This window comes from Ctenopharyngodon idella, chromosome 5 (assembly GCF_019924925.1).
Source record: "Ctenopharyngodon idella isolate HZGC_01 chromosome 5, HZGC01, whole genome shotgun sequence".
Taxonomy (NCBI): Eukaryota; Metazoa; Chordata; class Actinopteri; order Cypriniformes; family Xenocyprididae; genus Ctenopharyngodon; species Ctenopharyngodon idella.
Genome location: NC_067224.1, coordinates 7,834,896 through 7,847,784, shown reverse-complemented (window position 1 = coordinate 7,847,784; position 12,889 = coordinate 7,834,896). Strand labels below are relative to the sequence as shown.

At 36.7% G+C, this 12,889-nt stretch overlaps 1 protein-coding gene across 1 annotated transcript; it reads left to right on the top strand.

Annotated features, from left to right (window-relative positions):
- The first annotated feature begins 230 nt into the window (after window positions 1-230).
- oafb (OAF homolog b (Drosophila)) lies at window positions 231-12,341 on the top strand. The gene is made up of 4 exons (XM_051895574.1): window positions 231-966; window positions 6,547-6,681; window positions 6,966-7,146; window positions 8,845-12,341. Exons 1-4 carry the CDS (start codon window positions 742-744, stop codon window positions 9,105-9,107), a joined length of 804 nt encoding a protein of 267 aa, XP_051751534.1. The 5' UTR covers window positions 231-741; the 3' UTR covers window positions 9,108-12,341.
- The last annotated feature ends 548 nt before the right edge of the window (window positions 12,342-12,889 follow it).

The window sequence follows — 12,889 nt, the reverse complement described above, 5'->3', positions numbered from 1 at the left end:
TTTATTAAAGGTCAACCTCTGAGTAATGTCCCTATCTTCTCAAAATAATGAATCTGGTCATTAAACAAAAAAAATGCCCAGTTTTCCACCATTGTGTCCCCTTATTATTCCTCATATAATTATATATAATATTTACATATATAAAATTATATTTACAATATAATTTAGGATGCTAAACTTATTAACATTATTTGAGAGATTGAACTGTTTAGTGTGTAATGAAAAAAAAAAACCCACTTTATTTAATTTAAATAAAAATATGCATGCACCACAGCTGTCAATCCAGTAAGGAGTTTTAAGTCTTGAAATCTGAGCCTGTGTCTTTAAGAAGTGGCCCCATGCAGTGTTGGGAGCCCGAGGCGCCTTCAGCCAAATTACTGAAGTTCAGAGGAAGTGACGGGGAATACAGGAGCTTTAAGAGTTAGTAAAAAAAAAAAAAAAAAAACTATACGCTGTGAAGGAAAGTTTTCGTGTATAATTAAGTCAGTGTTTTCCGAATATCTACGCAAACGTTAGATGAAAATTAAATTTTTGATAGAAGCGCAATTTGTTTTGCTTTGATCATCGAGCTGCATATAGCCTATAGTTTACCAACTAGCTTATTTTATAAACGGGCATTACCTCTCTAAACAGTAGTTTGCATTCGTTGTCCACAGTTTTGTTATTTGTTTAAAGTCATTTACTTTGACGATATGTCCCATTGTTGTGTTAAATGAGTTTACATCCTTAGTGTCTTTTGTAATGAACGCGAGAGTGACTTTACCGGCTTCAGTCCAGATAGCGTTTGTCGTGTTTACTCTGGTATTATCAGTAAGTGTTTGCTCACAGTTGACGGTGCTTGTTCGTCTTAACGATGGTCAAATAACGGAGGAGCTATTAGAGGCGGATAGTGAGAAGGACATTATAACAGTGGAGTTCAAGCAGGCAGACGGGACTCTCATCACATTCCTGTCTGATTTCAAGCGCGTGAGTATAAATCCAACTAAATATAATTCAACCACAGCTGTGAATCAACTGAAATCAGTGTTCTTTTGGAGCACTGCAATGCAACTTTATCGCTGTGTGGGAAGAAAACAGTCAAGAGTGCAAAAATTATGTGTTTGTGTTTGTTGGACATGCTCCATTGTAGTACCGTTGTATTTTTGGAAGCACCTTAGTGTACAGTGTCAAATACCATAATATATGAATTTCACTTCCATGGTAATTCAGAGTGCCATGATACTAAGATATTTCCAAATACCATCATATATTCTATGATTCTAAACAACAAGGTAGTACTATTATACTTTTTGGTAGTTTTTGTAGGTGAAGCCTTTTTTGTTTGTTTTAGGTAAATGAATTTCATTTTATAGCATCATTCTCTATCATGGGACTGTATGTATAGTATCAAAGTACCATGGTATTACCATCTGATACCATCACTTCACCATGGTACCACTTATAATAGTGATATTCAACTTTTTCAAAACTTCTTCACGAGTTCATACGTACATATAATCGGATAGAGTAAAGAGTATGTGTATTTGCCGTGAGGGCACCGAGCCCGGAATGTGGCCCAAACCCAGAGTACTCCCCCATCCCTGGCTGGGATGAGAACAGATAAGAGTGAGGAGTTGGGGTGGAGGAGGGATGCTGAAAAATTGTGGGTGTTAAGGTGAGTTGGCTATTTATATATAGGCCTCCTTGCTCTGATTAAGTAAATTATCTGAACGTGCTCATCCCTAACTTTGTTATTAAAACACAATTTGTGACTTGATAGCACTACTTGAATCATTTGGTTTGATTTGGTTAAAGAACTGAGCTTAAGGGATGGTTCACACAATTTTGTCATCATTTACTCACCCTCAATTTGTTCCAAACCTGTATGAATTTCTTTCTTCTGTTGAACACAAAAGAAGATATTTTGAAGAATGTTGGTAAGCAGACAGTTGATGGTCCCCATTGACTTTCATATTAGGAAAAAAAAATACTATGGAAGTCAATGGGGTCCATAAACTGTTTGGTCCCCAACTTTCTTCAAAATATCTTCTTTGGTGTTCAACAGAAGAAAGAAAATCATATAGGTTTGGAACAACAATAGGGTAAGTAAATTATGACGACAATTTTCATTTTTGGGTGTACAATGGGTGTATCTAAAAATGCTTTTCCTTTATTTACATAGTGTGATCAGATCAAAGTACTTATGAATCACACACGTTTATCAGCTCTTTATGAATGTTATTTTAAAGGTTTGAAAGAACAATAAAGTGGCAGTGTTAGATTCATATGGAACTCTCTATCTAATAGAAGGAAATATTTTTCAGGATTATATTTCAGCCAAAAAAAAAAAAAAAAAAAAAAAAAAGTTGGGACTTTCAGCACTCTGAAACACAGCGTTTATTTTCTCCACTTGACATACTTAAATGTAGAAACTTTTCAGGATTAAATTATATTCTATTTGATTTTTTTCATCCATGGAAAGTTGGAGGATATCAAGCTGCTATTTGCCAGACAGTCAAGCTGCCAAATTCATGCTGTGGGCTGTATGGGAAACATCAGGCAATATGCAAAGCAGCCAGAAAAACACAGAGCAAGGAAACATCATAGACTCCATAATTATATATTATACAACATTATAAATAAATTAGCCTAATTGTCCATTTGTGGTTGAAGTGGTTTTGATTTTTTTTATATTTATACTAATTACTTAGATATGAAAGCACATGATACGGATGCATTTGCAGAGGCGAAATGTTAATAAACCACAAAATTAGTTTCATTTGTCCCTCTTTTACTTAAAAAAAAAAAAAAAAAAAAAAAGTCATAGTGAGTGAAACACTTACAATGAAAGTGAATGGCACCAATTTGTAAACATTTACTGTTTCAATATTGTTTTCACAAGATAAGTTATATCCATTTGTATAACAACCCCATAAACCCTAAAATCTTAAAACATGTGATTTAAACAGCTTTAAAGTTAAAATACACGTTTTAAAGGGGACATATCATGAAAATCTGACTTTTTCCATGTTTAAGTGCTATAATGTGGTCCCCTGTGCATCTACCAACCCAGAAAACATGAAAAAGGACAACCCAGTAACTTTGTTTTGGTAAGCCTTTCTCTGCAAGCATGTGACAAAAAGAGCTGCTCAGATTTTGCTCCCCACATACGTAGGAAGGGATCTTATTATAATATTACCACCCCTTAATCTGTATGTTTCCACCCACGGTGCTGCCATTTTGTTTTTGTAAGTGACAACTGTGTACAGTACCTGTAGCACTGGTCCTGGAGTGCAGCTGTCCTGCACGGTTTATCTACAACCCTGATCAAACACACTTGAATGTTTTCAGGATTACTGAAGCTACGTAAAGGAAGGCGAGTTGGGTCGGAGCAAAACTCTACAGGACAGCAACACTCAAGAATGTCCATCCCTGAGCTCATGATATGTCTCAGCTATGTAAACATTATCACTGATCTTTTAACGGCTGTAACAGAAAGTTGGAAAGTTGGAGGATATCAAGCTGCCATTTGCCAGACAGTCAAGCTGCCAAATTCATGCTGTGGGCTGTATGGGAAACATCAGGCAATATGCAAAGCAGCCAGAAAAACACAGAGCAAGGAAACATCATAGACTCCATAATTATATACTATACAACATTATAAATAAATTTGCCTATTTGTCCATTTGTGGTTGAAGTGGTTTTGATTTTTTTTATATTTATACTAATTACCTGGATATGAAAGCACATGATACGGATGCATTTGCAGAGGCGAAATGTTGATAAACCACAAAATTAGTTTCATTTGTCCCTCTTTTACTTCATTCACATTCATTCACATGGCTTTAGTCGTATTCAGTGTGAATGCTGTAGTGCGGTTACCGCTGGGACGAACGCAAAGAAAAGCAGTATTGTTGTCATGAAAGAGAGGCTGTATTCTTGGTTATGTGCATATGGAAGCAGTTAGCTTGCTTTGCTCTGGGTAAGTTGGTGGATCAGCTGATGCTCAGGGTCATGGTAGGAGGTTACGCTTCAGTTGCATGTGCTCTGAAAAGCTGGTATGTTTATAGTTTGACAGGGGCCTCTGCTTTGTTTTAGTGTTCATGAAATGAAGGCTTTTTAATGATTTGTGTAACAAGTAACTTTTTGAATTTGGAAGCCTCTCCCTCCCAGTCTTAAATTACGTTGTTCACATTCATTATTTCTCATTCGTTGTTAATGGAACTTATACTGTATACTGTGAAAATATAGTAAAATCTGAAAACTGCAAAAGACCAAGACAAAATCTCTGTATTTTCCATATTCATTCTATGAAAATAAGTCTTAATATCTTATGCAATTTCGCTTTTAAGGTAAATTAATTTTGCTTTAATTGAGATGTTTTGCTTTAAAATGCAAAACGGGTTATAAAAAATTTTATTAGTCTTTTTAATTAAAAATATTTGCAAAACTCTAACCTTTGATTGAAGTAAAATTATACAAAAATGAATGTGAATAAAACTGTGCCACAATTCTAGAGATTGTAGTGATCTGTTGCAAGAGCTGCTATTTTGGCAAAAGGAAGGTGCACAAAGTATTACATGAAGGGATGCCAGTAATTGTGGCACACATATATAAGGTATTTTAAACTTTTATTTGAATTATCTATTTTGATTAAATTATTAGATTTTTGTAAGTATTTTTAATAAAAGTGTATAAACAGCAATTAAGTTTTCCCAGCCTGTTTTGCTCAGTATTTCCAAGGTTACCAGCGTTATTGTTATAGCTGTGGTGTGGACTCTGCTGATTTTTAGAACTACATCTTTATTGCTATCATTATAGTTACCGTCCTTCATGTGAACGGGCCTTTAGTGGAAGATGCTGTCTGCACTGGAAAAAAAAAAAAAAGAAGCAACGTTTAGGTTTATATGTTTTTAGTACTGTTTATTCTTACCTTACACAACGGATCCCAAGTAAATGAATACTGTTTAAAAGTATTGTAGCGATATTAGCTCAAAGGGGAAATGTTAATAATTATTCATAACTCATTATAATTATTAATTATGGTTAATTATCAATATTTGAATCAGTTAATCAGATTAACTTGATGTAGCTACATTAAAATTACAATCAATCGATCAGTTCATTCTGTGAACACTCAGTATTGATTAATAATTAATTCTAAGAGAAGGGTATTTTTCATGGCCATAGAAAAATAATTCTTTCTTAGCATTTACTTAGAGCTGCTAATAGGATCTAAATCATTTAAGAGCCAATTTATTCACAGACAGGGAGTCAGAACCAGATATATTGTGCACAAGTTTTATTAACTAAATCACAAACACATAACTAAACTAACAAACACATACATACACACACGCAAGTCATACGTACATGGGTAAAATGAGGAATGATAGTGAGACTGGAAGTGGGAAACATGAGGAGCTATGGAAAAGTCAAAAACCTGGAAATGAACATTTCTTAGAATTAATAAACAATTAACACTGAGTGCTCACTGGACAATAGAAACGGTTCTCGGTAAAAAATCGAACCGTACCATTCTGCACACTCGGTTCGGCACGCACTTGCACTGCGGTTCATCTCATATCTGATGACACATACACATCTAGAATATGGTTGGTAGAAAATAAATAAAACAGAGTTAGGCTAATGTATGGTTCTGTCGATGGATACGCATTCTGGCTTCTCCTAAACTTTGTTCAGTGCGAGTGCCGTATGCTCTATCTGACCAGTCATTTACGCTGTCATCACCCGGGTGTTGATAGCGCGCGAATGTGTTCAGTATCAGTGTACTGATCCGTGCATTATGTCTTAAAGAGACAGAAGCCCTTGCATTCCTGCTGTCTGAATGTGTTTTTAATGTTAATTAAACAACAAAAGACAAGGAAATCACTCATTGCTCATGACTAAATAGTAACTTAATAATTAATAATGATTGATCTTTATTTAATTTATACAGTAAGGATTACATGCAGTGTTGTTTTACATTGTATTAGCTACTCAAATTCTGTACCTGAAAACTGGATACATGAAAAACCTGAAAAGCTTTTTTTTTTGTATCTTTGCTTTACTGTATTTATTTGTGCTGTTTGATTATTTGTTGTTATTTTCTTTATTTGTATTTGACAGTAGTAATTTTTTACCTGAACATAGCACATACCGAACCGTACCGAAATCGTGAGCCTAAAACTGTGAAACAAACCGAACCTTGAGTAATCTGAACCGTTGCACACCTACTGGACAAACAGGTTAATTGATTGTAATATTCATTTTATTACATTAAGTTAATTTTATTAACTGATTCAAATATTTATAATTAATTATAATTAGTTATGATTAATTATTCATATTTCTTTTAAACTAATTTGCTACAGTATTGAATATTTTGACTGGACAATGTTTATCTGTATCCCTGCCTGTTCTTCTAATTTGCATGTCCTGAAATTTCATAGGAAAAACATCCTGATAATAAAATCCCCTAATTCATTGTTGAAATGTAGGTTTGTTTTGTGACTGTGTCTAAGCTCACATTTTCTTCATTTTTTTTCTTTTTCTTTTTTCTAATAGCATGTGAAGATCTTTCGTGCACTGGTGCTTGGGGAGCCAGAGAAAGGCCAATCACAGTACCAGGCCCTCTGCTTCATCTCACATTTGGATCATGGAGAGCTCATCCCCAGTGAAGCCATGGCTAGACTCAGACAGGTCCAAATTTTAAAAATTTTAAAGCACCATCTGTGTGTAATAGAGAGAGAGAGAGAGAGAGAGTGTGTGTGTGTGTGTGTGTGTGTGTGTGTGTGTGTGTAAGTGTAAGTAAGTAAGGCATTGCACATTAATACACATTCAATTTTAAAAGTGAACCATTGATGGTGTATTGCTAGTACTCTTAGGTATTGTGTTAATATCAAAATATTAACCTTTTAATATTATATAATATTATAATATGATAATATATGCCTGTTCTTATGATTATTGTTTGAACTCAACAGAAAAACCCTCATGTGGTGCGGAGTGCAGAGGAGAGACGTGGTGTGGAACAGTTCACTATGAACGCGGTGCTCAATATGAGTCGCTCCTGGTACCTCAGTACTCACATACGTAATGTCTGCAGGGATGCGCGAGACCTTGTGTACACACGGCAGCAAGATGTCAAGCACTGGCTGGACAAAGGTTAGATAAGAGGGTGTTTTTACACAAGTTGATGCAGTGCTGTAAATGTATGTTTCAAGCCCTTGCCCTGTATATTAAGAATTTTCAGCAATAACTGTTCATTCTTAGAAACTGTGTCTTTTGTGCCTGAAAATTTGTGGAAACCTTTTTTTTCTGTAAGCTTACAGCTGAAATTTCAAGAAAATAATTATACTTAGAATAAATATCTTAGAGTAAACTGTGGTAATATATTCAATAATCACACACAATTTTAATTCTTTTGAACTTTCTGTTCATCAAAGAATTAAAAAAAAAAAAAGTATCAGTTTCAACAAAAATATTAAGCAGCACAACTGTTTTCACTGTTGATAATAATAAGAAATGTTAGTTGAGCACCAAATCAGTATATTGGAATGATTTCTGAAGGATCATGTGACACTGAAGACTGGAGTAATGATGCTGAAAATTCAGGAATAAATTACATTTTAAAATATATTAAAGTAGAAATTGTCTCAGTTTTGACTGTAACCATGGTTCCCTGAGTGGGGAACGAGACGTTACGTCAAGATGGCACTATGTGTAATTGCTTCTGAAGCACTTGTCTAATCACCTATTGGTGGAACATCATTTTGTAGCATGTGACATCGTAACCAGGAAGTACTCCTCACCAGGTTCTCGAGTGCTCATGTCCTAATCTGTGCTCGCCATGATTCACACTAGGACAGGCAATTGACAATATGGCGTAGTGGGTATTCAGGTTACCATAGCGCCATGTCGACACAGCGTAGAAGCACCCTCGAAAGAGGGTTACAACTGTATCTCGGTTACAACTGTAACCATGGTTCCCTGAGTAGGGAACGAGATGTTATGTTGCTCTGCCATACTTTCTGCATGCTTGTGAGCAACTTACTTCAGCCAATCAGAAGCTGACGATGTTTGGTCCAGGTATCCGATCACCGAGATGCATGCCAGTTAGAAATGTGTCCGAGGGTGGACACTCTCATGACAGCAAGGTGGCCGCGTTGGATTCTGCAGTCAGGCGCAGTTGCTCTCTGCCGACTGCGCTGATCAAAAGCATGATGGGAAACGACTTGCTGACGACACAGCTTAATGCTCATTGGTTTAAACATCCATGACGCATTGTTCTCTTTTAAAATGTTTGATTTTAAAACTCTAATATCGTTATATCTGGTTACTTTGTCACTACTTTGCTCTCTGGTTACGATGTCACACGCTACAGAAAGATGTTCCACCAATGAGTGATTAGACAAATGCTTCACGCAGAGGTGTTCCCATAGCTTCATCTCGATGCAGCGTAGAAGTTCCCTTGAAAGGGAACAGTTGTTTTAAATTGTAATAATATTCCACAGTATTACTGTTTAACTGTATTTTTGACCAAATAAATGCCTTGGTGAGCATGAGAGACTTCTTTTGAAAACATTAAAAGAATCGTACCGACCCCAAAATTTTAAAAAGTGTTGTGTGTGTATTTATTTACTTAGTCGGTCAGTCAGTTTATATATTTCATATTATGTACCCCTGTTACATTCAAAATGTTTTTGGGTTAAAAAACAAATGAATCATTATGGACTTAACCTGCAAATATCATGACCATGAAGAGGCAATATGTAAAGTCAAAAATGTTTTGCTTTGTGCCAAGAACATTTTTCTTTTTTTCTGTTGAAATTTTATTTTAACCCATTACATTTCTCTTTACAGGGGTTGAAAGTTCAATATTTGAGGTCTTTCCTCAGAGTCTGAATGTGAGTGGATTGCAGAGCTGCAGCTCCACAACAGACCCATGGCAGCCCTGCACCTGCACTTACAGGTTAAACCTGGAGTGGTTCCCCTGCCAGCTGAAGTACTGCCGGGGTCAGGGGCCCAACCCCTACAAGTGTGGCATTAAGAGCTGCAGCAAAGGCTACCAGTTTGACTTCTATACATCTCATAAACAGCTGTGCCTTTGGGATGATGACACTTAGTACCACCTGAGAGAAAGAAAACTTGTTTTTGTTTTGTGTTTTTAATGGGAAACCTACTTTTGTAAGGTACTCTACAACAAATCAGAAGTTTACTTTTACCTCAAGGAACCATTTTGATAATGAGATTATCTAGAAATTACTTGTGCACTTCATTGTATTGAAAGCAACTAAACATTTTGTCTCAACAGGGAACTTTCTCTGACTTTTATGCATTGAGTCAAAGAATGGATATTTTGACTGTCAAGCCATTTGTCTTTTCACTTTTGGGCATCACTACAATGATACCTCAGGGCAAAAAATGCTGTTTTAATGGTTAAGTTGAATGTTTAGTTCTGACAGCTGTCTTTGTAGCTCTTGTTTTCGTTCCGTTTAGTGTTAAAATATTTGAACGTTAAAGTATTAGCTTTCCATAACATTCTTTATGTTGAGGATATAATTAGTATAAAGGAGAGTATTTTGAAAATATTCAAATCCTATTGTACAAAATGTTTACAATATGATGTCTGAATGTGCATGTTGTAGTTTTCCTTTGTATTTTTAGAAAGGTATAAGCTGTTAGTTTACGTTACAACTTTATTATTCTTTTTTACTTTGTTTTACCATGTTGCCTTCACTTTGTTGTTTGATAAGCTTATGATTCTGCCTACTGCATTGTCTTGTCAAGCAATGATCTGCAACAGTTTGACTGCTGCAAAATAACATATTTGACTGTTTACAATATCATCATACACGTTTTCAAAACAATTCACATTTTTGCTCTCTGTTTATGAAGCTAAGAGTATGAAGCTGTAACAAAAAGTCTAAGTGGCAGCTAAGACATTGTCTCTGAACATATTGTGATGTCTATTTATTGCAAATTTATTCAGTAGATGCCAAATTTCTTATTCTCAGCTAAGATGCTCTCTATAGCCATGACTAATTCTAATTTACATTTCAATTGCAGCTGTCTTGTGAAGAGTCTTTTGCTTTGGTTTGTGATATACAACATGGATGTTTGAGCTTCGGTCTGGCTAGGCATTCTGAAGATATGGCCCACTATTCTCATGTCTTGTTCTCTGCTTTCTTGTGCCACCATCTTGGTGTCATTTTCTATCTTCTCAGATTTGTATTTTTAATCTTCTTTTTTTTTTTTTCCAGACATTGTTTGTTTCCCATAAAATATTTACAAGATAAAGTATTTGTAATGGGTCAGTTTGGTTCTGTATGCCAAATAATTTCAACGTAACTACCACCCAAATGATGAAGAGAAAAAAAGCTAAATGTTGTGTTGTACTACCAGTGTTGGGAAAAGTTACTTTTAAAAGAAATGCATTATGATATTGCGTTACTCCTTTAAAAAAGTAACTGTGTTACTTAGTTACTTTTTATGATATAGAAAGAAAGAAAGAAAGAAACACAAATGTAATGTTTATCTAAAGTCATTTTTGCTTAGTATGGTTGAATTGGATCATCGAAGGTCGGCTGCAAAGACATTGGTTAATAAATTGAGATTAAATACATAAGGTATATTTTTAATTTTTGCAGGTTTGTGTAATATTCTGAGTTTGCATTTCAGTTTTTATTTATTTTGTTGAATCAGTTTTTTTTGAGATGAGTAAATGCATGCTCCCATTTGCAGCTGATTCACAAGGGGCGTCAGCATTAATGCTTCTCATTTACTTTGAATGGGTGACTTCATGTGTTGCCGAACTGAATTGTGAGTTTCGTTGTGTCGCGCCACTGGCGTAGTTTGTGGCAGAAATTGTACAATTTTTAACTTCAATTGCCAACGCAGGTGTCAGCCAATCAGATCGCCTTGTGCAAATACCCTAGTGCAGACACTAACCAATTGCGTTCATGCAAAAATAGAGGAAACAACAAAATCATTATGATGAGTGATCACCCGGTTCTTTACGATCAGTCTTTATATACGTACCAGGACTCATACCGGATGGTGAATCTGGTGTGTATTGTGCTTGTATTGTGTTCGTATACACTGTCCTGCAGAGTTTAGCTCCAACTTGCCTCGACACACCTGGAAGTTTCTAGTATGCAAGGTATACTAATAAACTAGTATTCTATTATGCAAGGTAATGTAATTAAACCTTGATTAGCTGATTCAGGTGTGTTTAATTGGGGTTGGAGCTAAACTCTGTAGGACAGTGGCCCTCCAGGACTCCAGGGTTTGGAGACCCCTGGTCTAGAACTACAACCATCATGTTTACACAGTGCACACAAAAGTCTCTGCCTCTTACACCCCATTTCTCTCTACATGGGCACAGGAGAGCTGTCAGTCAATAAATGGGAAAACAAAGTAACTGTTACGGCTTCATTCTGTTTTAGCTTTGTTTGCTCTGTTTATGACCAGTCCCCTGGATCCTTCGGCTCCGCTAGTGTCGTTTTTGCTCCAGCTCCGCCTCGGGCTTCCCCTCCACCAGCTCAACGTGACGCTGAGTCCCCGGCTGCACCTCGGCCTGTCAGCCCTCTGGCTCCGCCCGGCTCTGCGTTCCCTCATCTATGCTGTGGTCCGTCTGCCCTGGGACTCCTTCGGGGCTCCCTTGTCACTCCAGATCAACCTCAGTTGGTTGTCGCTCAGTTTCTGCCAAGACTTAGTGGTCTCTGACTGTGCCTCGACCCTCCACCGCTCTGGCTCCAATGGGCTCCAACCTTCCTCCGGTTTCCCCATCGTCCTCATTCGCTCCATTGTCACCCGGGTCAGCTGAGTCCCCGTCTCCGCCTCGATCCCCCGAGCCAGCAGCTCGGCCTTGGGCTTCCAGGCCATGGATGTCAGCCTCTCAGTTCCGCCGGTTCCTCTAGGCACCCTGGTTCCGATTCCATCAGTCAGTTCCCTGGTTCCGCCTAGCCCTTTAGCTACATCCTGGCTCACACCTTCAGCTCCACCATGGTGTCTGTCTCCACCAACTCCTCCTCTTTCTTGGCCATCACCAGCTCTGCGCCCTCCTCCAAAGCCCTCTCCCTCCCTCCTCAGGTGTACTCGTTACAGTGTGAGGACACGCCTTCCAGAAGGAGGAGCTACTGTAACGGTTTCATTCTGTCTGTCATTTGTTTGCTGTTTCTGTTTGCCTGTGTTCCTGAGTTAACGTAATTAACTCTACACCTTTTTCAGTTCCTGTTAATTATCCTGTCTATTTGTATCCTGAGTTCTGTTTGCTCATTGTTCCTTGTCATTTGAGTTTAAGTGGTTGTTGCTCCTGTGTGTTTGCTATTTTTGGATTAAAACTACTCCTTGTTGAAGTTCTTTATTGTGCGTCTTATTTATACTGCCACACCACCAGTAACTTAACTTGCGTTACTTATTTGGAAAAATTAGCTCTTTTTTGTTGTAAATTTAAAAGTAATACATTACTTTACTAGTTGCTTGAAAAAAGTAATCTGATTATGTAACTCATGTTACTTGTAATGCATTACCGCAACACTGTACTACCTCACAACAAAAGAGACCTCAATATTTATATTTACATTTATTTTATATATAAATGTATATAGTTATTTTAGTATAGTTTTATTCTAAAGGCACTTTGGCACTAATTTCAGAACCCTAATGTCTTTTTCAACACTCGACACAAAACTCAAAAAGGTCTTTACTTAACACTTTACTTAACACAGGCTGTGTTCAAAACATTACATTGTGCATTTATATTTTAAAGAAACCTTAAATTTGGAGAATCAGTGGTTCAAATAACTTACTGTGATATATCATATGAATATTAATTCAGATTGTCCACATACAAAACACTGATAGTTTCTCTGTGTAGTTGTTCATACAATCAAATATTTTAGTA